Here is a 24,134-nt window from a genome sequence, read left to right as displayed (position 1 = left end):
CACGGGGAAGGGGGGGGTCTGGGCCCGCGGAGGGGCAGGGCGAGGCGCCACCCCTGGGAGCGGTGGGGCCTGGACCCGGCGCCCTCGGAAGGGCGCTGCGGGGCCGTGCCGCCCCGGCGGGGGAGGGCGCCCGCCGTCCAGGGCAGGCGGGGCGGTGCTGGACTACAAGTCCCAGGGAGCGGCGGGCGCGGCCGTCGGAGCGGTGCTGCCGGGCCGCCTTCCCGCCGCCAGGTACGGGGCTGAGGCTGAGGGGGAGCGGGGGCTTAGGGGGACTGGGTGCCGGCGGAGCTGTGTGGGGGACCGGGTGGGGCGGGGGTGGGCTGGAGCTACCGCCGAGCTCCCGCCGTGAGGGCAGGGCCCGCCGCCCTCCCCGGTTGCCCTCGGCCGCGGGGCGGCCCTGAGGGGTCCGTGTGGGGGGCGCTGCCCCCCGGGGGCTGGCGGGTCCCCACCGGGGCTCCCGGCCCTGCCGTAACCGCCTTCGGGCCCTCCCCGCTCCGCCCCCGCGGGGCCCGGCCGTTGTAGTCCGTTGAGGCTCGCACCCCCCGGGCTCGGCCGCGTTGGTGGTCTCGGGGGCTCCGCGCCTGGGCCTTCCCGGTCCCCGGCAGAGCCCAGGCCGGCACCGGTGAGCCCCGGGGAAAGGCTCGGCTCCTCCTCGGCTGTCACCTCGGCTGCCCTCAGCCCGCTCCCGCCCGGGGGCGGCCGCCCTCGGCACGGCACAAACAGCTTGACCAGAGGCCGAGGCAAATTCCTGGCGGGGGGGAAACAGCGGGGCGGGGGGGGGGGAGATGTGTGTGTGAAGGGATACCTGGGCACGCTCTGTGGGGAAGCGGCGGTGGGGTTTGGGGGGCAAGGTGAGGAAAGGGAGAAGTCCGCTGGGTAGGTGCGGAGTTTCAGCTGGGCTTTTGGGCAAAAATCATCCCGGGGTGGGCAAAACATGCGGGCAACAATAAGGAGGGGGTGCCGCTGCCCGCAGGGAGGGACAGCGGGATAAATTTCTGCCTGAGCAGGGTGGTTCCCCTGTCTAAGGTGAGCTTCCAAATCCTCCTCGGTTAACGAGCTCGGGGCCGGGGTGAGGGGGGGGGGGAGGGTGTCTGTTCTAGCACCGTCTCATTTACGGGTGCTGGGATTGCGTTTCCAGCATCCGAGCCGCTGAATGTGCAAGCTTGCAGTTTCACACTGCCTTAGCATAAATAGTCAAAGCATCAGATAAATGTCAAGCACGAGTGAAGAAAGCGGGTTGTTCTCGTGCTGTCGCTAACAGTAAGTTGGATGTGCTTGAAATAGAACGGTCTATATGGACTGCTGTGAGCTGCCTGGGCTATTTTAAGTGTTACTAAACCTTGCGGCTGGCATCTTTTGGGAGACAGGACCGAGGCGGCCACACGGTAGGATTTGCTCTCCGGAGAGACTTTGCAGGGGCATTGGGCTGCTCTGCTTGGGGTGGTGCTGTCATTCTGGGGGTGACAGAGCGAGACCTTGAAAATCTGGGCCAGTTTCTGCTGGGTTTCTCCCCCTTGCTGTGGGAATTGACTGCAGCAAGGCTAATCTGAGCAGCTTTCGGAAATGGCTCTAGGTTTCTTTCTGTGTGCGTAGAGGAATGAGGCAGCCCAGTGAGTTCTTTGTGCGAAGAAGTGGATCCAAGGATGTGTGTTTTTGTTCTAAGATTATCATCTGGCTGCTGTACTTGGAGATGGTCAGTAGCTTTCTACCTCGAATGAAATGTTTCATAGTTAGTTGTAGGGGTTGAAAATAGAAAGTCTAAAGCAAATAGAACAAACAACTGAAAAATCTGACTGTAAAACATGATTTTTTTTTTTTTTTTAATATTTTTTTTCCCCCCCTATCTATGCCACTTTGCTCAAATCACCACAGCAATTTTGGAAGGTGTGCTAGTGAGAAATCATTGAGTGATTTTTCTGGTGATCTCAGGTGGCTCTATGCTACGCTGGTAGACTCTCGATAGGTATAAGCTGGGGCAGTTAGGATGACGGTTGTTCTGGGCGTTGTGTGCATCTTCAGACAACAGCACGGCCAGAGATTTGGGAGTGTTGTCTGTAGGTGCTGTATTTGAAGAACACAGAGCTGACTTAAAATCTGGTTGTTTCCTTGCTTAGCTGGGAAATGCCCCAAGTGAATTGCTGCGCTCCCCTTTGCTGGGTGTCGGCGCTGATGAAGAGCAAGGGAGGTGTTGAAGGGCGTCCATAGCTATTTATCTGCTAACAGACCTGTGAGCTTCCACTTGTGGTCAGGTGTCACGCCTGACTGCAGTGACGGAGCCAGTCTGTGGTCACCGCGCAGCAGTTGTTGCACCACTTACTCTGGAAGGGTGTACCTGGGCTTGTGGTGCTGCGCACGGTCAGTGGAGGGCTTCAGGCATTTCTGTGGGACCACAGCAGGTTGTTTTGAGCGCTCTTTAATTTTAGCCTCCCTGTGCTTAGTGGCACAGGAACAACTCATTGCTGTGCTCACTTCATTTCCAGCGTCATCAGCGTCGGGTACTTCAACAGCAGGTGAAGTGTAATCTGATTTTTAAAAGCATTCTTATTCCTGGCAATTAATGACAGGACCCACCAGGGTCCTATCAGGGTTTCAACCCAAATTTCTCTTTGTTCTCTGTGTTTGCTTGTAACCCTGGATAGATTATGCCAGACCAGGGAAATGGGGAGTTGTGAAGGTTGCGTGATTGCTGCCTGTGTAAGTGCAAAATGAAATGAAAAGTTCTATTAGTTTTTGGAGAGGCGAAGTGGAGAGCTGGTGTGTGTGTGTCAGTGAAAGCAAGCATTGGCTTCAACAGAAGCACGTGTCCTTCTGTGGAGAGACCCCGAGTGTGTGTGTATGTGTGTGTCTGTGGTCGGGATGCTCAGTGCTTCGCTTCTCCCAGCTGAGGCTGGGGGCGGAGAGGCAGCCAGAGCTTCCTGATCTAAGGTGAGGGAGCGTATGCCGAGGTAACAGAGCATGTGGGAGTGCAGTTTCATTGGTTTTGTTTCATCTAGAAAATCTTTAAATGTCTTCTCTTGTTGTGTAAGGAACTTGTGCTTGTTTTGATGGAGCTTTGTGGTGTCCCTATAAGCATGCGGTCATAGTTGCTGAGGACGTTTGGGCACGGTTCCAGCTGGACATGCTAAATCAGTCAAAGGAGATTCCTCAGACCTTCAACCAGCTTCTGCTGTGGACACAAATGAACCGCGGAGGCTGCTCTAAAAGAGGTGCAGCTCTGGGGAGGAGAGGGGTGGCTCAGCAGGACCCCGAAAAGGGACACATGCTTAGCTCAGCGCCTGCACGAATCCCTGTAGAAGGCAACTCTCCTCTTACCCTGATGATTTTTGGCAGTAGCAATAACTTCTGTGACTTAAACGATTCAAGCTTAATTTTTCTGCGGTGTGAAAGCCCTTCCTCTGATCCGTGTTGAAAGTCAGTGTCACTAACCGTCCCTTTGGTTTGCAGTGCGGAGTGAAAGCACCTGGTTTGCCTGCGCTGGGACAGGTACCGCCTCCTGCAGCCAGTGCCCTCCCGGTTCTCTGGCCCAATTTGCCTCTTATCAATATTTCTGCATTTTGTAGCCTACATCCCTGTTGCCGGTGTCCTAAATGTGAAATCACAAAATGTGTTTTGCGTAAGTTAGCATTGTACACTTTGGCAAAATTGTTAGTAAGTTGTTTCATATCGGTTTTGTTGTTCCCCTTTTCCCCCCTGGCTATACCCTGTGTAATCTTTAAAGAAATATAAGAAACGCTGCCTAATGTCAAGTGTATTAATGCCTTCTATTAAGAAGTCCTCATAGGAATGAGGTCAGAAAGTGGTGTATTTATTTCCTCGTTTATATCATATAAATTGTTGGAAATCAAAACCTGAAATGGAACTTAAGAGGGTGCATAGTTGCAGGACAGAAAATAAACACACTTTTTGAGGAAAAAGTTAACTTGTATTTGCAGATAGTGCAGAGAGGGGAATTGCAGGAGGGAAGTTGACTTTGGGACAGAAGACTGCTCTAATGAAACGACTTCCAAAAAAGGCAGGAGAGGAGAGGCTGGAGCCAAGCGCAGAAAGCACGGGGAGGAGTGGGGCGTCCTGGGGAGATGGGGCTGTGCAGGGAGGAGAGCAGGGTGGACCTGTGCGTGGCCAAAAAGGGGAGAACAAGTGCTTGGTGAAGGCCGGAAGACGTGACAGTTTCAGGGTTGGGTTATGGCCAGTGGCAGAAGAGGAAGATGGAGTCTGGCTGGATGTTTTTGTTACAGTGTAGAGAAGAGCACTCGGGTTTGGAAAAACCCCGGGCAGCTTGTTAAATCCTGTATTTTCCTTTGCCTTTTAATATATAATCATGTAAGGATTGCTTCACTCTGCTGATCTGTTTTCTTTTTGTAAAGTGGATGAGTGTTTCTGCGTGCCCTGGGTCTGACGAGCGGCAGCGAGAGGCTGCGCTGGCTGGGCTCTGTGTTTGCTCTGAAGGGGTATCCCGGTCCCAAGCCAAGGCGAAACCTCAACCCCATCACCTCCCGGGTCTGCATACCACCGCTTGCCTCCTGGGAAGGGCTCACCTCTGGAAAAACCTTTCCCAAGAATTGTAATTTGTAGGAAACAACACTGCAATGTTGTTGCTACAACATCATCACTTCCTACAGTGTAACCAGCTGGGCTTTGAGCTGCTGCCTCCCAGTTCCCCAGACTAAGGTTTTAGGATGTACAGCCTTCGTTTCCCGTCTTCCTATGACTAATCTTAATTATGAAGTTCTTCAGGCAGTGTAGCTGGCTCCTGTTGGGGTGGAAGGACCAGTGTCCTGCTCTGGCAGCAGCCTGCTCCTTGGCACGCAGATTGAGTGAGCTCCCAAGGGTGACGAAGAGTTTTTCCCAGCCTTTCTGGCAAAAAAGGCAAGCGTCTTGGTACGATGCCTGCCTGCCATGCCAGGCTGCTGTGTTCCTCTACCCCAGGAGGAACCAGGGGGAGAACTTGGAAGTAAGAGTCATCCTCTTAATTTTCCAGGATGGGGCTCAGCCTGAAGGGTGTTGAAAATATTGACACTGGCAATAAAGTCCAGTTAAGCTCCTTGAGGAGTCTCTTACAGAGTCATTTAACCAAGAAGTGATTTTGAGGAAAATATTGGTTTGATATTTTATTTTTTTTTTTCCAGTGATAACTCATGACTGAGGCAGGAAACAGATTTAGAAATGTGGAGCCTTCAAAATAGCCCGAGAGGTGACTTTGGTGGTCTCCATGGAAACTCATCCACTCTGTAGCTTTGCGGAGGATTTGTACAAGAGCTGCTGCCTGGCTTAAAAAAAAAAATCAAACCCTGACAAATCTGAATTTGGGGTGGTCAAAGACATGGAGTGAAGCATGGCCTGTAGCAGAGGGGGGCTGTTCCTGGGCTCTTCTGGAGCAGCTCTGCTGGAGAAAAGCTCCATGTGACTTTCTGGGTTGCTGACTGCAATTTAGGTTAAAGTGGTTGCTGGAAGCAGTGGCTTCGCAGGAGGGATTCCTTGGTCTGCGCTCGCCTGGTACAAGTAGGACTGCAGAATGCTCACTGTTCAGACTTTGCACATGTCCTGTTGCCGTAACTTTCAGGTACAGACCATGCCCTGACTGCCAGTCTCTATCTTGGGAACAACTTGAAAAAGAAATAACTTTTTAAAAAGGAACTACTCAAATTTTGCTGGGATTTAGGAGTTCCGGAATGAGACGCCTGGTTTCTGGATGTGGTTTTGAACCAGCTGTAGAACACATGGCTGGAGCTGGAAGCCTGAGCTCTGCTCCACGCCAGGAGCTCCCTGTAGGGCTGCATCTCTGGCTCTTTCTCCAAGTGGGGATAAAATAGAATTGTGCAGGTGGGCCAGATGCTGCGGTGATCGGTCTGCTGACGGGCCATAGGGGTGCCTGGTTGTGAGTGGTGGTTCCGCTTGGCTGAAGGGCCGGGGGAGGCCTGGTGGAGCAGAGCAGCATGGCGCTACCCCGTCTTGCTGCTCTCCAGCTACATCAGAAACCTTAAACAGGAGGAAGGTTCTCCTTGTGAAAACTCACTACTTCCCAAAAAGAAAAGGGATAGAGAAAACGTGTAGGAATTTTAGTCCTCGTTCTAAGGCATCTGTGAATGTCTTTGCGTTCTGCAAATGCTAAAACTGGGGGTGGGGTGGGAGCGCACTGACTGTATCTTCCAAGAAGGTAGAACCAAGCAATAAAAAAGAGAATTTTCTTTAGGCTGCCTGAAACACTGACGTCTCTTCTAATGGCTGTTTTTCATCTGGGGGAAAACTGTTAAAGAATTGAACTGACCCGCTTTTTCAGAAGCACCTGGGCAGGACTGTGCTCCAGATTCTCAGATCCAAAGGGGAATCTGCAAAGATCAGACGGGGTGACTTCTCTAAGAGCCGATCTAAGCCATCTGTCTGAAGCGTGAAACATACCGGTTTCTTAACTGAGATATGATTTTACAAAATTTTTGTAGTTATGCCTGGATTTGCTGTGGGAGAAAAAGGCCTTATTCTGATTATTAGCAAAGAGCTTTCTCTACAGGCTAGGAGGTTTCTGTTCTCTCATGTTTAATTAAACTGGGCCCTCATGCTCAAATCAATTAGTCCAAATGCTAGTGTGGTATTCCACCCCGGCACTGGGAAGTCGATTGCCTTATGTGGGTGTGGTTCTTTGGGTGTTGGGGGCTTTTTTAAATATTTTTCTCTACTGTTTCTCACGACTGACTCAAAGAGCACGCTCTCTTCCCTCCGGCTCTGTTCTTTTCACCTTCACAGTTGGCTCTTGCTCTGTGTTTTCATTCATGCGGACAAATTGTTCTGGTGTGTACATGACCGGGGCATGGCCGGGTATGCAGCACTTGGCTGCCTTCACCAAAGGTGCTTGGCTTGGGCTGCCTGTACAGCCACCCTGGGGTTTTTTTTGTAAGTGAGGGCATCTCTGCTTGCTCTTCCAAACCTTGTGCAGGTCATGGTACCTGCCTTGTGTCCCCTTCCCAAGGGGAGAGTAAAACCATCTCCAGTTGGGAGGCAGATGAGTGAGGATATGGAAATGTGACCTTTGTAGATGGCATTCAAGGCAGGTAGGAAGACCTGCGAGATTGATCACGTTATTTTAGCATTCTGTCTCTATTGCAGAGCCAGGTGACATCGTGGTGGCCCAGGAAGCATGCGGCTGTGGCGCTGGGGACCCTGAAGACTGGCTTGCAGGGAGGAATGCTACGGTGGGCAGTGCACTTGGAAGGTGGGCCGCGGAGGGTGAACCACGCGGCCGTAGCCGTTGGGCACAAGGTCTATTCCTTTGGCGGATATTGTTCCGGAGAAGATTATGAGACTCTGCGGCAGATTGACGTCCATGTTTTCAATGCAGGTAAATGTGTCCTTGTGGTGCACGAAGGAGTGGGTTGCTGGACTCTGCGATTAGTTTTCTTGCCCACTGCTGCTTAACAATTTATACTCTGTAACATGCTGTCTGACTCTGATTTCCAAAAAATGTACCAGTTTAGATGGGAGCCTCTTCCCTTGTGCAGCCCTGTATTTTCAGCTGCAGGGGGAGGGCTCAGAGGGGCTGTAGATCAGCAGACTGCTAGGGTAAGGACTCCCTAGAAGTAACCACATAACCAATGGCTGGGTTTGTCTTTTTTCTCTGTGAACACTAACTCAACTAGGTGCGAAAAGGCAATATTTACCTGGCCCAGGTCCCCCATCCAGTTTGTAGCATGACCATGCTCGGCTGCCCCTAGTATGGAAAGGATAGGGTGGGAGCCAGTGCATCCAGTTAAGTCTCCAGGTTTAGACTCCAGAGCTGTTTCCCTGTGGGGACAGCTGACAACGGCTGTCAGCATGATGGAGTCAGTAGGGGCATGTGACCAGGATGGAGGTCTTGTCGTTTTGGTAGCAGCTATGATGCAGATTCACAATGTGGCTTAGCAAAGCAACGGGAGCTGGAGTCATTTCTGTAGGGTAGCCGGTATCTGTCAGGAGGCTGAGCGTGGAGCCGTGACTGTGCTGGGTGAGTCTGTATGTCTTGATTCAGTGCTCTTTGAACTGAAGAGGTTACTGAGCTGGTCCATGAATAGGCAGGTGGCTGAAAAAATGCACAGGTGCTTGAATGGGTCCAGCTGAACAGAGACAAGAGCGGAGAGCCAATGACCAGTTGCGCAGTCTGGACAGCGTGCTGAACACTATCCTCATGTGCAGGTGGCATGTAGATAAAACTAGTTTGTCTGTAAGATGCAGCGAATTCACTCCTCTAAATCTGACTGTGGAGAAGACCGACTTGTGCAGTAGTGGATAAAGGCCTTGGTTACACAGGGCTGCCAAGGTGACCTGCTCACAGCATAGAGGGGAGCGTAGCTCAGGATCTTGTGAACAAAGGCATTCACCTCTGTCCAGAGAGACTGGGCTCTTGCACTCAAGACAGTTGAATGTTGTAGCTTGTAAAACGTGACAGTAGAGCACTGGTCTTATGGTGGAAGCATAATTACTGTGCCCGAAGGAATGCTCTTGCATTGGCTTCCATTCTTACCACTCCCAAGTATTAAAGGGTCATGATGTTGCAGCCACCATTTGGGAGGTGGCACTGGCTTCCCAAGCCCTTGCTCAGTTAGCATTGCCAGGTTCCAGTGCTAAAGCCAAGATACCAGATTTTGAATTATTTCTTTAAATCTTTCAAAGAGGAAGACTGTGTTTTAGGTAGGGAACATCCCATCGAGCTTGACTTTAGCATTGCCTGGGCTTCCTCGGTACCCTTTCTGCCTCTGGGGTAGATCCTCACCTTTTAAGCTGCCTGACCCTTTCCCTTTCCCTATGTTACTGTTTCAGGGGAACTGCAGACTGTTTTCTGCTGTATTTTGTGTTACCTCCGTGTTGAAAACAAAACCGGAGGCTGTACGTGTGGTAGAGGTAGGGTGCGTGGGTGCTGTTATGTAATGGCCATGTAACACTCGCAGTGACTCTTGCACTGTCATTAAACCCTGTAATACCTGTTGACTGCTCTGGCGACTGCTGAACATGACATACAGGCTGCGAGGAAGGAGACCCTGTAATCACAAGGAACTCCTATTAGTAATATGAGGTTAGCAGGGAGAACTCAAGGTATGGATGGGGGTAAAGCAGACAGACAGCTGTCTCATCTGCTTAAAATCTCAGCTGCTCATCAAGCTTAAAAACCAAAACAAAAGCAAACAAGCCCTCTTGCTACAAAGCTGCTGCATTGGTTTACTTAAACTGCACTACTGCAAGTCCAAATGATACCTTCAGGTGGGCTCCCTTGCATGTTGCTGCAGTGAATTATTCCTGTGCTGCCCATTCTTCCAGCTTTGAGTCTCTTCAGAAATGCCACTAGCCTGAAGTAGTGTCTGCATTCGTTAGCACCTCTGCACTTTTTCTTTTTCCTTTCCCTATTTTTTTTTTTTAGTGTGTGTGTGTGTGTTACACCTTCAGTCACAGTCTAGGATGAACCAGTGTGGAAACGTCTTCTGTGTAATTGATGTGGAATGGAGCCTATTTCTGTCCAGAGTCCTCTGGTCCTCCAGTGCTTTCTGTAATCTCACCTGCGACAGGGGCCTGTGGAAAACTGTGTTTCTGTATTCCTTAACTAGCTACTACTCAGGGTCAGAGACAACTTTGTCTTCCTTACTAGACTGCTTCTGAACCTTGTCATGGGGGGGCAAAAAAGACCCGTGCAGGATGGGTTGTGACCTGTGAGCACATGTAGCGTGATTGGAATTTGACATAGGCTTAACCTTGTGCTTTCAGTGTCTCTGCGCTGGATCAAGCTGCCTCCAGTGTGGACAAACAGCCGAGACCATGTGAGAGAGGTGCCCTACATGAGGTATGGGCACTCGGCAGTGCTCATAGATGACATCGTCTACATATGGGGTGGTCGCAACGACACTGAGGGAGCCTGCAATGTGCTTTATGCCTTTGATGTCAGTAAGTTCCAGCTTCTTACTCTTCCTTGTCACAACTGCCTTTGATGAGACCTTCTTTCTGCCCCACCACACTGCTCTCCAGCTTGTTTTGCTCTCCAACAGTCTCAACAAGTGATAGTCTGGAGTAAATGATGCAAATGGGGAATTGATGTCGCTGGCTGTTTCAGCAGGGTGGCCAATATGTCTGCATGCTTGAGTCTCTGTAAAAGCCTTTGAACAAAGATTATTGAGCTTGTCTGATAGTGAAACTGGTTTTAATTTTTCTGTTTGCTTTGTGTGCTCTCTCCAATAGTAACTACGACTGAAGTGCTCTTTCTGTGTGATGTATTATTCCTTTACTGTGGCTAAAGGTTGCAACAAGAAGGGGCTAGAGCTCTCAAGGATTGTGGTACCTCACCAGGGTGGTCCTTCTTTCTGAAAGCATGAAGGAGAGTGAGGAATAAAACACAGTAGTAGTCAGGGATGGGATGGCAAAATAAGGGAAGGCATGAGTCAAGTTAGATAAACCTGAAAGATCAACTCCTTGAGCCTTTTGGTTGGCTTCTCCGTAGTGCTGCTGGAGCACCTGGGGCAAACAGGCACCATCAGGAACTGGGTGGACAGGAGTGTCAAGAAAGGAAGGGAGTACATCTGGATTCTGGAGGCAAGTCCATCTAAATACTGACCAGTAACTGGGTTGCTGGACTTGCAAGGAAGCTGCTTGCTGTGGTGCTTGGTCATGGGTTCTCTTCTTCACCAGTAAATGCCTCACAGCTTGGAGCTGCTTTCTGGGCACAGGGTCTCCCCCTTCCCCTGACACATGCAGCTGGGAAGCCATCAGTAAACCTCTGCCTATGCAGAGGCCTTGTAGGGGGAGCTGCCTGGTCTCCCTGCCAACTCCAGTGCTTTAGCATTAAGTGAAAATTAAGGGAAAAGCCAGACTTCAGTCCTGGTCCAAACCCTCTGCAGCTGTCTGTACGCGCTGTGCCCGTCCCCTGCCAATCCTGGAAAGTGCGGCTGGCATCGCAGTCCTGCATCTGTGGTGTGAGTTCCACTGTAAGAGTCATATCAGGCTGGATAAAGTCCTGACTGAGTGCAATTTTGTCCCCTGGGGTGCCGAGCAGATCACAAGTTGAGGTCTTTTCCATCTCTAATGTGATGTGTTGCACTTGGATGAGCTCTTGCTGCTACCGTGTGACTGGGCTTGGAAGCAGCCCCATGAAGGAAAGGAACTCGATAGCCACTGCAGCTTTCTCACTAGAGGCTGCCCAGGGATTCTGTTGACCTCGCAAGGCCCTTTGTCTGGTTCCAGCTGGAGCTTAGATGGCTGTGGCTGTGGCTGCAGGCCAAGTTCAGAGAAGTTATCCTCATAAAGAATTTTGCTTTGGCTCCAACATTAACTCTTCCTGAAATAAGCACTGCTCTTGGCAGCTTCCAGCAGTTAGGGAAGGTGGTGGGAATGTCTCTTGCTGCCTTGGGGCTTATCTGTGCCTCTCTGCGCTCTTGGGACAGGTGCCTGTTTGTGCTTGGCAGTGAGTCGCTGGCTTGGCTCCGTGTTGCCCTGGCATGGAGAACAACTCTAGCTGGATTTAAAGTCCTCCCCTAAATCAAGCCAACCCCTGGAGCGTGCAGACTAAGGGGCCGAATCTGACTGGTGCGGGCTCACGGGGAGCAGTGCGAAGGGAACCGTGAAGGGTGTAGAGTGAGGAAGGCTCCGCTTGAAGATGGGATGAGAATGTAACAAGAGGAACAGATAAGATAGGGAGAACTGCGCTGCATAGGTGGGGATGCTCACAGTAGCTCTGTTGACATGGTGAGCTTCTGGTTAAGTGACTTCTGCCTGGATTTGAGAGATGTTTTTCCTCAGTCAGTTAGTCAGCATATCCGCGCCATGAGGTCAGTTCAGCCGCTTAGCATCATTGCTTCGTTGTAATTGAAACTGTAAATGTTGTTGACACGTGACTCACAAATAGACTTTGCAAGAGATTCAATAAAAATAACATTGCTCAAGCGGTGCTGTGCTACTCACACTAAAACGTGAGCTGTTTGTCAGGTTGGCAGAGTCATTGGCCGTGCCCGGGAGCTGAGACCTCTGTCACCCTGCCCTTCTGGGGAGGCTCAGGCAGGTAGCCTTGCCTGAAGAAGCTTGCAGCCTCTCTGGAGAAGCGGGTGCTGTGTGTGAAAGAGAGAAGGATTTCTGTCTTAGAAATGAAAATTGGTAGTAAAGAGCTATCCCATCCCAACATCTACTTTATTTTCTTAGCATTGCCTCCTGTTTTGTTTCAGACACGCACAAATGGTTCACGCCAAAGGTGTCTGGAATGGTCCCAGGAGCAAGAGATGGGCACTCGGCTTGTGTCCTGGCAAAGAGCATGTTTATCTTTGGAGGCTATGAACAGCTGGTGAGTAGTCTCTCTAACTGTTATTTGGCAATCTGTCGGGAAAGAGGGTGTTCCTACCCAGGACATTGGTAGAGACAGGATCCAGGGGCGTATTAGTGTCCACAGTTGATTTCGTTTTATAACTTGGCAAAGTTGTGGTATTAATTACCCAGGTTATGCTCATTGTTTTGCAGAGAAGATGGTTGGGAAATTAGGACTAAAAAAATGGTAGAGGTTTTTTTTTTTTTCTTCCCCCATGCATACAGATATACAGAGGTAAAAATATAGATATTTTTATATATAATTTTTTCTGGCTCTTTTCTCAGCCAGATTTAGATAGATAAATATATAACATTTTTAATAAATATATATTGATCTACATTTATTTTAATTTGGTTGAGAAATGAGACAGAAAAATCACTTTCCAATGTCTGCAGTGTTGCTGTGAGGTTTTGTCCTAATCTGGTGCACGTTCCCTGTATTCTCTACCTGCTTTCACATCTTGCTGATCCCCTCCATGAAACACTTGCCCTCCCGTTAAGAATACCTTGAGCCAAAGGTTATCCTGCACTGGCTGTCAGTGTGTCTAATGCTCCTTTGAGCAAATCCTTATGTGCTAATCTTAACAAGCGGGTAAATATCATTCCAGCCTATCACCAAGCTCCATAAAACCTGTGCAAAGTCACATCTATTTATTTGGAAGAAAGCTGGGGCTCTGTTATGGCAGTCCCTGAGTTATTCCCCCTCTTCTGAAGACAATAGCGTGCTAAATCCGTGATCTTTATTGCAGCAGCAGGAGCAGCTCACATGTGGCTTGTTTTTAACGAACACCAAACAAGCCTGTAGCTGTCGCGCTGCTATGGAGGAGCAGGAGTCTGTGCTGCTCGTGTGAATGCAGGCTCTTCCAGGCAGCTAGCCGCAGATGAGTTTTGTGGGATCCTCAGAGCCGCGAGTGTGTTTGCTCCTGCGTGTTTAGTTTCCTAGAAGTAATCTCAGCTTCCACCTCTCATCAGGTGGTCTTAGCAAAGCCAGTTTGACTGTCCTGTTAGTCCCCCTTGCTTCTGTTGCTGCATGGAGTGGAAGCAGGATTCTGCTGTGAATTGTTTGTAGGACAGCCTTGGAGGGAGGAGCTGAGCACCAAATAAATAGGAAAGCTGCAGGGAGATACAGAACACCTTTAAGAAGAAATAGGCTTTGCCTCCCCCTTGCTAAGGGACAAGTGTGCTGCCTACCCTAACTTTTTGGAGCAAGCACCATGCCTCTTGGGAAGTACTGACTCCAAAGGGATGCTCCAGGTCTGTAGGACAGCATCCTTCCTGGGGCCAGGTGTGACCAGGCTTCTCAGTCCCTTTGTGACCAAGCTGCTCTGTTGTCTTCCAGGCCGACTGCTTTTCAAACGATATCCATAAATTGGACACCACAAACATGATGTGGACCTTAATTTCTGCCAAGGTCAGTGTCTGCTTTTCGCTCTGAGTTGTGGAGGATGTCTCATGTCTGCTATTGTCTGGGGTGGCTGCCCACGCTTGTCTCACAGCTTCTGTCTGCTGTGGCTGGGATCTGCAGGAGGGGAAGTTCTCCAGGAGAAGGCAGCCACCCCAACTCCTCCATCAAGATGTGTCATCTCCCTGGGTAATCTGCATTCTTTCTCTTGTTCTGTTTTACTCTGTCCCTGCAGGGTACACCAGCTCGCTGGAGAGACTTCCATTCAGCTACCATTATTGGAACAAAGATGTATGTATTTGGTGGCAGAGCTGATCGTTTTGGGCCATTTCACTCCAACAATGAGATCTACTGCAACCGCATCAAAGTATTTGATACAGAAACAAATTCCTGGCTGGACTCTCCTCCGACTCCAGTGCTCCCAGAAGGCCGGCGGAGCCATTCAGCGTGTGAGTGTGGGTCTGTTGAGAGAGGAAGACGGGGGAAGGAAATTCCTGCCTGCCTCAGAAGGGATGTCTGGTCTGCTGTGTGGAGGTGTGGGTTAGCAGGGGGTGCACAGACCCTGGCTTCGGTGGAAAGCTGCTGCCTTGCATGTAGCCCTGCGCGTGAAGGTGGTGAAGCGAAGGTGGATAACCAGTGCCACTTTGCTTTGTGTTTGATGTTGGGTAGGGGACCTGCTGGGCTTTACCTTGGGTGGCACACTGATGTCTATGCCTTCTCCCCACAGTCAGCTACAATGGGGAGCTATATGTATTTGGTGGCTACAACGCACGCCTGAACAGACATTTCCACGACCTCTGGAAATTCAATCCAGGTATTTACGCTTTTTAACTTCTTGCAGTAATAATGGTCAAGGCCCTCAAGTGTGTGAGCGCTCAGAGGAGTGTACTCTCCAAGGGCTAGGAGCCAGCCTGGGGGGAAAAGGCTCTTCTGACAGCACGGCCAAGAACTTGCTACCATGCTTGGGACCCCTGTTCTTCCTCAGACTGCCTCCAAATTTCAGGTAGAAAGTGGAAAAGGAAGTATTGCTGAAAGACACAGCTAATCAAAGGGTGGTTGGCAAAACTTTGTCTTGTTCTTACATACGGAGAAGTGTTGGCAGAAAAGAAGCTATGGGGAAGCAATGGGGTTAGGGGAGTGAGAGACTGTAGCTGCGGAAACCACTCAACCTGAACCGAAGGATCACACTCCTGCTCTCTCTTGGTACCAGAACAAACTGTGCAGCAGAAGGGGTGGTTCTTCAGCTGGTACCCTGAGTATTGGTCAACTGTCAGCTGTTTTGGGGTCCTCAGTCCTCAGACACTTTTCGCAGTCCATTAGACTGATTTTGTTTGCTAATTGCTTTGCGTTGTAAAGTTACCTGTGAGCAGCCAACTTGCTGCTCCCCAAGCTGATGTATGAGCTAGTGCGAGAGCTCCTGAAGGTTTTGGTGGTGTGTGTTAGTGATTAATCACCCCCGGCATCCTTGCCACAGAGAGCAGCAAGGACAAAGGCAGCTGTCTTCTCCACCAGGTTCAGTTCCCCACGCTCCCCTCCCTCAACCAGGCTGTCCTGGCAGTCTCCACTCTGCGAGGATGCTCTGCATTCACACTGGCTGCCAGCAGATGGAGCTGGCTCCCGGGTCTCCCTCCTGATCCGGACCGCAGCAGGGTGCTGGGGAAGGGACCTGGAGCTCTGCTCTGGACCAAACTCCCTGTGATGTCCGACCTGCTGCCGGGGCAGCCCGCAGGTCCTGGCGCTCCGGCTTTGCCAGTGAAAGGCAGATCTTTCGAAACCTGCAGCTGCCATCTCAGCAGGCAGAGCACCAGGGCTGTGCCTGGCATCTAAGCGACACTTCACTAACAACCTCAGAAGCGCGTCATTTTGAGGTTAGCGAGAAGAGGAGGTTGACAGGGCGGGTGGTTGTTGGCTAGTTGGTGTCTGTGGAGCAGTGGGCCTCCTGTTCTGCTGTGATCTGTTTAAATCCATAACCTGCTTATACCTGGATCTTGCCCAGGCTCTTGTGACAAGCTGGTGCACTCTTTTCTGCCCCGTAGTTTCTCTTTCTTGGAGGAAGATTGAGCCCAAGGGGAAGGGCCCATGTCCTCGACGCCGGCAGTGCTGCTGCAGAGTTGGGGACAAAATCATTCTCTTTGGAGGCACCAGGTGAGTTGTGTGGGGTGGCTCCATGAGAGGGTTTGCCATTCCCTGCAGCACAGTGTCCCTTCATGCTGTGACCCGTGCTGGAGTCAGATGCACTTTAGAGGCACGTGGCAACTGTCCGTCTACCTTACAAGTGTAAGAAATCACGCAGCTCAGGGCTTCTCTGGAAAAAGGCCAACGGGGAGATGGAAGATGTGATGTAAGCTTGTAAAGCACCTGGTGACAAGCCTTGTACAAGTAGAGGCAGCAGTATGTAACGTGCTGTTCAGAAGGGGTTGTGCAGTGGTCAGGCTTTCTGTGAAAGAGGTGGTGGGAAGGGGGTGGGAGGAGATCCTGCCATCAGAAGGACGAGTATCCTAGCCTGCTGTGCTGTAGCAGACCTCAGACTGACTTATCCTCCCCTACATCTCTGCTGCCCTGCTTCTCCCAACAGAGTTTCTTTCTTCTATTAGCAAGTGTGGTGTCTGCCAAGCTGCAGTGGGATGTCGGCTCAGCTGGGAGCTGTTTGAGGAGCCCATACACACCACAAGGCAACATTCCCTTCTGTGCCAGTGATCCTTAGCAAAGTTTCCATTCACAAAAGGGAGCCGGTGTTAAGGATTTAGCTGTCAAACACTGGAAGTGATACTGTCAGGGTGCAGGGCTGCTGGCTGTGGCCAAAAGCCTTAACAGCTGCTAAAAGAAAGGAAGTGGCCCATCACCAGGACACGCTCTATGCTGTCTGGAATGACAAATTGCAGCTCTGGAGCAGAAGCCTGTTTGCCAGCACCTACCTTGCAGAGCCATCTGAAATGCTTTCAGCCCTCCACATGGTTTGGAAAGCTTTGGGGCTTTCTCTGGGACACCGTCAGTGGCTTTTTGGGAATACTTCTAAAGACATGTTGGGGCAGAGGGTGAGGCAGGGCAGGTTCTGCTGGTGGGCTGGCCATAGCAGTGTGTGATGGAGTGAAGGGCCTTCAGGCCCGAGGAGCGCTGGGAGTGTGCGGTTAGTTGTAGAATGTCTGCGTGGGTGTGAGGGACTGCTCAGTGGAGGGGAGGTGTGCAGAGGTGCTGAGTTTATCCAGTCTCCTCAACAGATACCGGGTGCTGCTTTGTGTGATAGAAGGCCTGGTAGAGCTTGATGGCAGTTTTGGATGCTCTCAGATGCTGCAGTGAGGATTTGTGTTACAGCAGCAGCTGAACTCTGATGTTAAACCCAGGCAATCTGAGGAAATGCTAGCAAACCCCAACAAATTTGACACCAGCCTTTTGGGTTTGGTTTACCTCTTTTTCCACCTAACAACTTCAGTATTCAATTTGTTCCTTAATCCACACTCAACCCCAATGCAGGCCAGTTCACCAGCACTAGTTTGGGATAGAAAGAGCTGCTGGCAGACGGGAATGCAGCCTGCTTGGACTGGAGGCAGGGTCTTGCAGGCTGGGGAGGGGGGGTGGGTACTGTGCTTGCTTCCTGTAACAGTTATCAGGTGTATTCTGGAGCTGCCTGGCGAGATAAGAAGTTTTCCAGGAAGTCGTTGTAATGGAGAACTCCCTGTGGTCTGCCTCCTGACCTGTGCTCCCTGCCCGGGAAGGGGGAGGGGGATCTGCCAAAGCTCCTTGGAGGATGAGCCGGCAAAACCCCTTTGTGTCCTGCCTTCCCTTACAGGATTCATGTACGCTGTAGACTGTTCAGGAGGCATTTTGCAGGGTGTCTGCTCCTGTGGCACCCAAATGCTTAGTTTCTTGCCTATGTAGTCCTGTTTCTTGCCTTCAATGTAGTCCTGCCCAGAGCTTGGTCTTTTTGCCCCAGCTGTGGTCTCTCTTTGTGGCCAGCAGCAATTCCGTCGCTTGTGTCCCATTTAAGTGACCAAGGAGTCATGTAACACTAAGCTCAGTGTTCCTGTTAGCTGCGTCACAGCTGGGGCCCCGGTCTGGTTTCCTCCCAAACCCACCAGCACTTAAGCATGCAGAGATCATCCACAAGGGAGAACGAGGGGAAGATGTGCTGCTATAAAACAAGAGTTTAGCTGAACAGATGCCCTTCCAGGTTCGGCTTGAGGCTGTGTTTTCCCTGAGAAAGCTTAGAAATGCCTGGCTCTGTTGAGGGCGTAGGGGCTCTCACTGGGTGCTTGGTGCAAGGCCCAGGAGCGTTTGCTGACATGCCGAGTTGCTGAGCAGCTGGAATGAGCAGTTTTGCTGGGCTCTGGCTGGCAAAGGGGTGCCCTGCTGTCTGGGAGCTGCGGTTCTCCTGGTCTTGAACTCCAGGCTTTCCCTAGCTGCTTGCAGTTTGGTGATTAAAAGCACAGACAGGGTGCCTGCTGGCTTTCCTTTGAAAGATAAGGGATGGTCTAGGGTTTCCTGTGACGTGGATGTGAGATTAGATTGTGGCGTGGTGAGCACGCAGGGGTGGAATTAAAGGGGCTCTTGCCTGTATCCGGGCAGATGGGACCCATCAGCAACAGGTCTTCTCTGCCAGCAGTGAGCTGTGCCCTGCAGTTTGTGCTGGGGTTGTGGGAACTTGGGGTGGGGGGGGGTCAGGGTCACGCATCCCGTGAGATGTGAAGCCTAATGATCATAGGTGGGGAAACAAGTGACACCGGGGTGAGAAGTCACTGCATGAGGTCCCAGCTAAGGAGTGAGGACATGCTAAATGGCCTTGTCGCAAACCAAAGCAGGACTTAAACCACCTTTCCTTTCTTTCAAATTCTCCAACTGGCCATCAGCCATGGGAGTGCTTTCCTCTGGTCCAAGCACTACTGTTCCAGCACAGACTGGTGTCTCTGTGCTGTGGGATGGAGTGACCAGTCTCTCAGGTGCTTTGGCTGTTCCATCGAGACCGCAGAGGCAGGAAATCATAGGTGAGGCTGTTCCTGAGAAATGCCTGAAGTGATAGCTCCTCACCAGCAATCCAGGACCAACAACAGATGGGAGTATCAGCAAATTGGGATTGGTTTAAAATGACTGCTGCACTGACCAGTGCATGACACATGCTCAATTACCGTCTTCCGAAACGCTGTCCCCATTTTGGCACAACCAGGGAGCTGTGGCTGGAGCCCACAGTGATTCCTGAACCAGACTGAGAAATGTCTGTGCTTGCCCTGCCATGCGGATGTTTCCTAGCTGCTTTCTCTGCACTTCTCTTACAACATCTCCATGGCCGTGCTGAAATAATTGCAAGTAGATCTTAACCATGTGAGAACTGGAGCAATGAGCAGCGTGTGGCTGGGCACAATCTGTTTCAAACCTTGTGCTGTTGTGCTTGGCACACAACTTCAGCTCATGCAGCAGAACCCAAAAGCAGTCCAGCTGCTGGCCTAGTCAGAGGAATGCAAGCTAATAAAATAGAATGTTTTCCTGGCTGCAGGTTGCTAACCTGTGGGCTTTTGCTGGAGAGTTTTTGCTAATGCAGCAGCTACATATGGCCATTGCGGACAAAGAGAGGAAGAGCTGCCGCTAAGCCAGGTGAAGACCTCAGTGTCTGCATCAGGTGCTTATTCTCTGATGCTGCTTTTGCTCCTCTGTAGAAAAAGTTGAACTTCTGCAAAGCACCTTCCATATTGTCCTCAGAGAAAGCAGCTTGGCTTATCACGCTCCGGCTCACTGCAGTGCTGGGGCAACGGGGTACAGTGCGTTGCTGCCTCGGTCCCCAGCAGCATCGGCGCTCCTGGGAGCTTACAGACGGGAATCTAGCTCACAGGTTTCCATGGTGTCATGGTTTGGGCAAACCAGGACACATGGCATGACTCACGAGTAACATATGGCATGTGGCAGTCTGCAGATGTTTCATGCAGCCATGGGAAGCTAGAGCTGAGGTGGGCAGGGAGAGCAAAGCAGTGTTGCCTGCTGCATATGGCTCCTTTTGTTGCTTCTGCAGGTCGCAGAAAAATTGGATTGCTACTTGCTGAGTCTGCCGCTATCTCTGGAGATAGGTCATGGCTCCCATGATCTGTGATCCTGCAGCACAACTAGAGTCTTGCAAAAAGTCCTCTTGGGTCTCCAGCTTATCTCCCCTACCTCACTGGGGACACCAGCACAGCTTTTTTGACTTTGTACTGTGCCGCTGTGTGGTGTCTGATTCTTCCTAAATCAGTTGCCTATCCCATGTGATGTTCTCCCAAATTCTTGCATTTCCCATTGCATGCCTCCCCTTGGCCATGAAGTGAAGCTGGCCTGTGGTCTGTAAAAAGACATGGTGTGGGCTGTGCCATGCTGTCCCATGTGGTGTTCAGGGCCAGGTAGGGTTGGGCTGACCCCTCCATGCCCAGGCGGTTTTATCTGCATGTGTTTCCTCACATGTTACTAGGGCAGCCTTCTATGATACAGCATTGCTGTGAAGCCGCTTAGTCTCCAACAGTGCGCTGAGTTCTCCAGGTGATGCTGTAACATCCTGCTCCAGCCTGCTCAGGGTCATGCTCAGCCTCATCCCAGGGCTCAGCTTTGCCTCTCTGAGTAGAGCTCTTTGGAACTCTTTGGAGGGTTGGATCCACTGAAATTGCGGAGCAAATAGAGCCCCAAAACAAGCTTCAGCTCTGGAGGCAGCTGTTTGCCAGCACCCTCCTCATGCCCCGAGGGTGGCTGCCACAGTTCTGGGGAAGGCCCCAGGGTTGCTCAGTTGTTGGAGAGTGTTTTGGGAGGTACCTGGGGAAGGAGGGGTGCGAAACCAGCCAGAGGCTGGTCAGGGCACAAGAAGGGAACAGGGATGTTCCCTGCAGAGTGGGACCTGTGTTTGGAGGTGCAGCAAAGTAACAGAGGCAGGTGAGGTGACGGGGAGGCTCGCAGCTGGAATCACTGTGGTCGTGTGGGAGGAGGAGGTAGCTCCTCCATTCCCTGCTACAGCTTGCAGAGGAGATGGCACGTGTTTCTGCCTCCTGTGTCTGTGCAGCTCTGCTTATTCTGCGAGGAGCTGGGAGAGTGATGGCTTTGGGTGCTGCTGGGGGACAGGAGGGATCAGAGGGCCCCTGCATGGGGCAGGGAGGCCAGGAATAGTCCTGGGCTTGCTCAGCCCTTGGCGAGCCCAAGGGACCGTAACCGGTGTACAAGTGTTTTGGCACTGACTGACACACTTTTGCTTGGCTTCTGCAGCCCGTCTCCAGAGGAGGGAATGGGTGATGAATTTGACCTGATGGATCACTCGGATCTCTACATCCTCGACTTCAGTATGTGAGCGCTCCCTGCCCAGCTTGTGCCTCTCACTGCAGGGTGCCCTGTGAGCAGGCCCTGCTGTGAAGCACCATACCATGTCCTACATGGCCCCAGGTGCCTGCCTCTAAGGAGCCAGACGGCTGTCTCCGGCTGGTGCACGTGGCTTAAGGCAGAGCAGCCAGAGATGCAGCTGTGCTTGCAGGCCTGAGCTGGGCTCACGGCTCTTCACGCCCTCCTTCACACAGGCTTCTTGTGGGAGCACAGAAAACCGCTCCAGCCTGTCCCTGGTGTGCACCCTGCCTTGCCCCTCAGAGGGGGGGGCGGGGTGCTCTGCCCCGTTCCCTGTGGCACTGATTGCATGATGTCTGGACACCCCGATAGCGCCCAGTGGCTAACTGCCCTCTTTCCGCAGGCCCCAGTCTAAAGACGCTGTGTAAGCTGGCGGTGATTCAGTACAGCCTGGACCAGTCCTGCCTTCCCCACGACATCAGGTACAGTGTGCCTTGCTGGGAGGTCACCCCGTGGGTCCTCCAGCCCTGGCTGAGGGCTGCCTGGCGTCCTCCTGGGCACTGTACAGCTTGGGGGCAGGCTGGGGTGGAGACCACAGCTGAGGCTGGCGTGGGACAGAGCTGCTCCAGCCACGGGGCCTGTGTTTGTGCTTTCTCTCAGTGTATCCCATTGGTGTGTTGCAGATGGGAGCTCTCGGCCATGACAACAAACAGCACCATCAGCCGCCCCATCGTCTCCTCCCAGGGCTGACGCCGGCTTGTTCCTCTACCACCCTGCCCTCACCCCTCCACACACTGACCTCTTGCTCCACTGCCTGCATGAGTTTTTAGCCCTTTCAAGCAAGGAACACGTGAGCTCAGTCTGTCTCGCCCTAGCCAGGCCTCCCTCTGCCCTTGTCACGCTTTGGGCAGCACGAGTGTGCAGGCAGAGCAGGCCACCAGGGAAGAAATCAGCTCGCCCCAGCAATACAACTGTGAACCCCCCTCCTGGCTGATGGCTCCAGCGTCTCCTGCCTTCCTTCCCCTTGCCTTTGGAGCTGCAGCTATACTGGCCTGGTCCCTGGCCACTTTCCAAGGGCCTGAATCAACTCCATCCACCAGCCATGGCCCTGGGTTTGGCCTTGGGCTATGAACTGTTCCTGCGCTGCCTCGAGAGAGCAGGGACCTTCACACTTGCAGTTGCCAGCGCTGACCATCTTCCTGGCACCGGATGGCAGGCCCCAGCCCCAGGCTGAGCCTGACGTGGGAGCCTGGGCCCAGCTGGACCCTCTGCCCAGCTCCCATTGTAAAACAGTAACTGGGGGGAGTTTTATAAACACTGAGGCAGACATGGTTTCTGCTGCTCTGTGTGTCCTAGCAGGCAAACTGGGGGGAGAGAAGGTGTGGGAGGGGAGAGACAAAACCACATGCTTTTCCCTGCTGCTGTGGGCCACCAGCTGGTATGAGCCACGGCCCTGGCTGGGGTGGGAGAAGGGGAGCTGGCCCCCATTGCCCTTGCGTGCCTGCCTCCTGCCCAGGCTCTGCTGCCCTGCGAGAGGGCAGGGAGGAAGACTCTGTGTGTCTCCTGGGCTGCGCTGCCTCGGGAAGGTGGGTGCAGGGGCAAGACTGGTGTGGGTGCCCCACAGCACCAGGGAGGGAGGTGGAGGGATGCCTGGGGCAGCCTTCCCGAGTGGCACAGAGGGCTGTGCCCGAGCCTCTTCCCGTGGAGGTGAACTGTCTGATGTGAAGAAGAGCTCCGGTGGCAACTGCAGCAGAGCTAAGGCAGGGAACTCCGGGGAAGTGCTCAGGGTGTTCCCTGGGATGCCAGAGTCACAGGGCAGCTGAGAGATGGTGGCAGCTGCGTGCGAGGAACGGGTGGCAGAGAGCCCAAGCCATCTCCCGTGCCCTGAGGGCTGGCACGTAGCCAGAGTCAAGTGCCGCTCATCCAGCGGCACGGGGTTGCAGAGGTGCCTGGGCTCCTCAGCCTGCGAGAGGTGGCCAACGCGGGTGCAACAGAGCAGCCTGGAGTGGCACAAGAGCAGTGAAAATCCCACGGCAAGAGAACAGAAGGCGCTACAATTGCAACAAGAGCTTGTTCTTCATGTATTGGCAGCGCCTCGCTGGGGTGGGTGATGAGCATCGATGGCAGGGCTGGGGCCTGAAGGGAGCCAGGGTGTGCGGACAGCACATCTGGCTCAGGGATGTGCTGCACCCCTGGCCTGGTCTCCCCCTTTGTGGTCCTTGGCACCTGCAGGTTACCTGCGAGGGCTGGGTGGGCATCTCCCACGCATCATCCAGCAGATCCAGCTCCCCTGCTCAACCCGCTGCCTCAGCCACAGGCTCTCTCTCAAGCTGTGCCGTGAAATGGTGGAGTTTTTTGCCATGGCATCCCCTTCCCCAGCACTGAAACACCAAGGTTACTCCCCTTGTAAGGTGCCAGGCACCAGGAAACACCCACAGCCCACCCGGGGTCACTGTACTGGGCAGCATGGTGCTAAGCAGAGAGGCTCCCAAGGTGCTCCTGGCTTTATCCATGAATGGCTGTCACTGGGGCTTCTCTGGGGAGAATCACAAGCTCTGGGACATGGAGTGGAGACAGGCCCTAGAAATCCTCAGTGCCCTATGTCAGCTGCCTCTAGGAGAGCAAACCTTTGGTGGGCAGAAGGCTTCTCTAGGAAGAAAAGGAGGGGCTCAGTAGGGCAACGGTTCCTTGCAAGGGTTCCTTGCACCCCCTGCAAGGGTTCCCTCGGGTTCAGGGGTGCTGTGGCCCTGACCTCCCTCTGCCAGGACCTTGCTGCAGACCTGGGGATGGGACACCGCTCACCAGCTCAGTCTGGATGTCTCCAGTGCATTTTCTTGACATATCAGCTCCCTCTCCCAGCACCCAGCTCACTCATTGGTGATGCTGGAGAGCAGCCCCCGGGCGGGCTGACTAGCCACAGGCATTCAGCCCATCATGGACCTTCTGCTGGGCTGGCAACAACTGTGGGCCAGGAGCTGGGCGGATGTACCTTCATCATCACCCCCTCCTGAGCGGCCAGGTTTGTTTTAAAGACCCTGGTTTCCTTTTATTGCTTCCCCTCTCAGATTGCAGCCGGCTACAAGGGCTATTTTTAGCTGCCTGCCTTCTAAAAATAGCCCGGAGCTGTTTGGAGTTGCGTCATGAGAGGTAACTCTCTCCATGG

At 52.5% G+C, this 24,134-nt stretch overlaps 1 protein-coding gene across 3 annotated transcripts; it reads left to right on the top strand.

Moving 5' to 3' along the window:
- The first annotated feature begins 74 nt into the window (after positions 1 to 74).
- On the top strand, positions 75 to 22,303 carry KLHDC3 (kelch domain containing 3). Of its 3 annotated transcripts, none has more exons than XM_054197426.1 (11): positions 75 to 231; positions 7,099 to 7,330; positions 9,721 to 9,897; positions 12,162 to 12,277; positions 13,637 to 13,708; positions 13,935 to 14,148; positions 14,427 to 14,513; positions 15,736 to 15,844; positions 20,903 to 20,976; positions 21,375 to 21,453; positions 21,655 to 22,303. In XM_054197426.1, exons 2-11 carry the CDS (start codon positions 7,177 to 7,179, stop codon positions 21,719 to 21,721), a joined length of 1,149 nt encoding a protein of 382 aa, XP_054053401.1. In that variant the 5' UTR covers positions 75 to 231; positions 7,099 to 7,176; the 3' UTR covers positions 21,722 to 22,303. The 3 variants fall into 3 exon arrangements, with proteins under 3 accessions (XP_054053401.1, XP_054053402.1, XP_054053403.1); XM_054197427.1 differs by lacking the exon at positions 75 to 231 and adding an exon at positions 1,251 to 1,385; XM_054197428.1 differs by lacking the exon at positions 75 to 231 and adding an exon at positions 2,313 to 2,510.
- The last annotated feature ends 1,831 nt before the right edge of the window (positions 22,304 to 24,134 follow it).

Source organism: Rissa tridactyla, chromosome 3 (genome assembly GCF_028500815.1).
Source record: "Rissa tridactyla isolate bRisTri1 chromosome 3, bRisTri1.patW.cur.20221130, whole genome shotgun sequence".
In the NCBI taxonomy this organism is placed as follows: domain Eukaryota; kingdom Metazoa; phylum Chordata; class Aves; order Charadriiformes; family Laridae; genus Rissa; species Rissa tridactyla.
This window is presented reverse-complemented; position numbering and strand designations above follow the sequence as displayed.

What these genes read in the sequence shown, in the direction of transcription:
- KLHDC3 (XM_054197426.1), top strand. Translation starts at nt 7,177, where the DNA reads ATGCTACGGTGGGCAGTGCACTTGGAAGGTGGGCCGCGGAGGGTGAAC. An exon ending in TTGGAGGCTATGAACAGCTG is followed by an intron (nt 12,278 to 13,636) that starts GTGAGTAGTCTC and finishes GTTGTCTTCCAG; the next exon opens with GCCGACTGCTTTTCAAACGA. An exon ending in CCGGCGGAGCCATTCAGCGT is followed by an intron (nt 14,149 to 14,426) that starts GTGAGTGTGGGT and finishes TTCTCCCCACAG; the next exon opens with TCAGCTACAATGGGGAGCTA.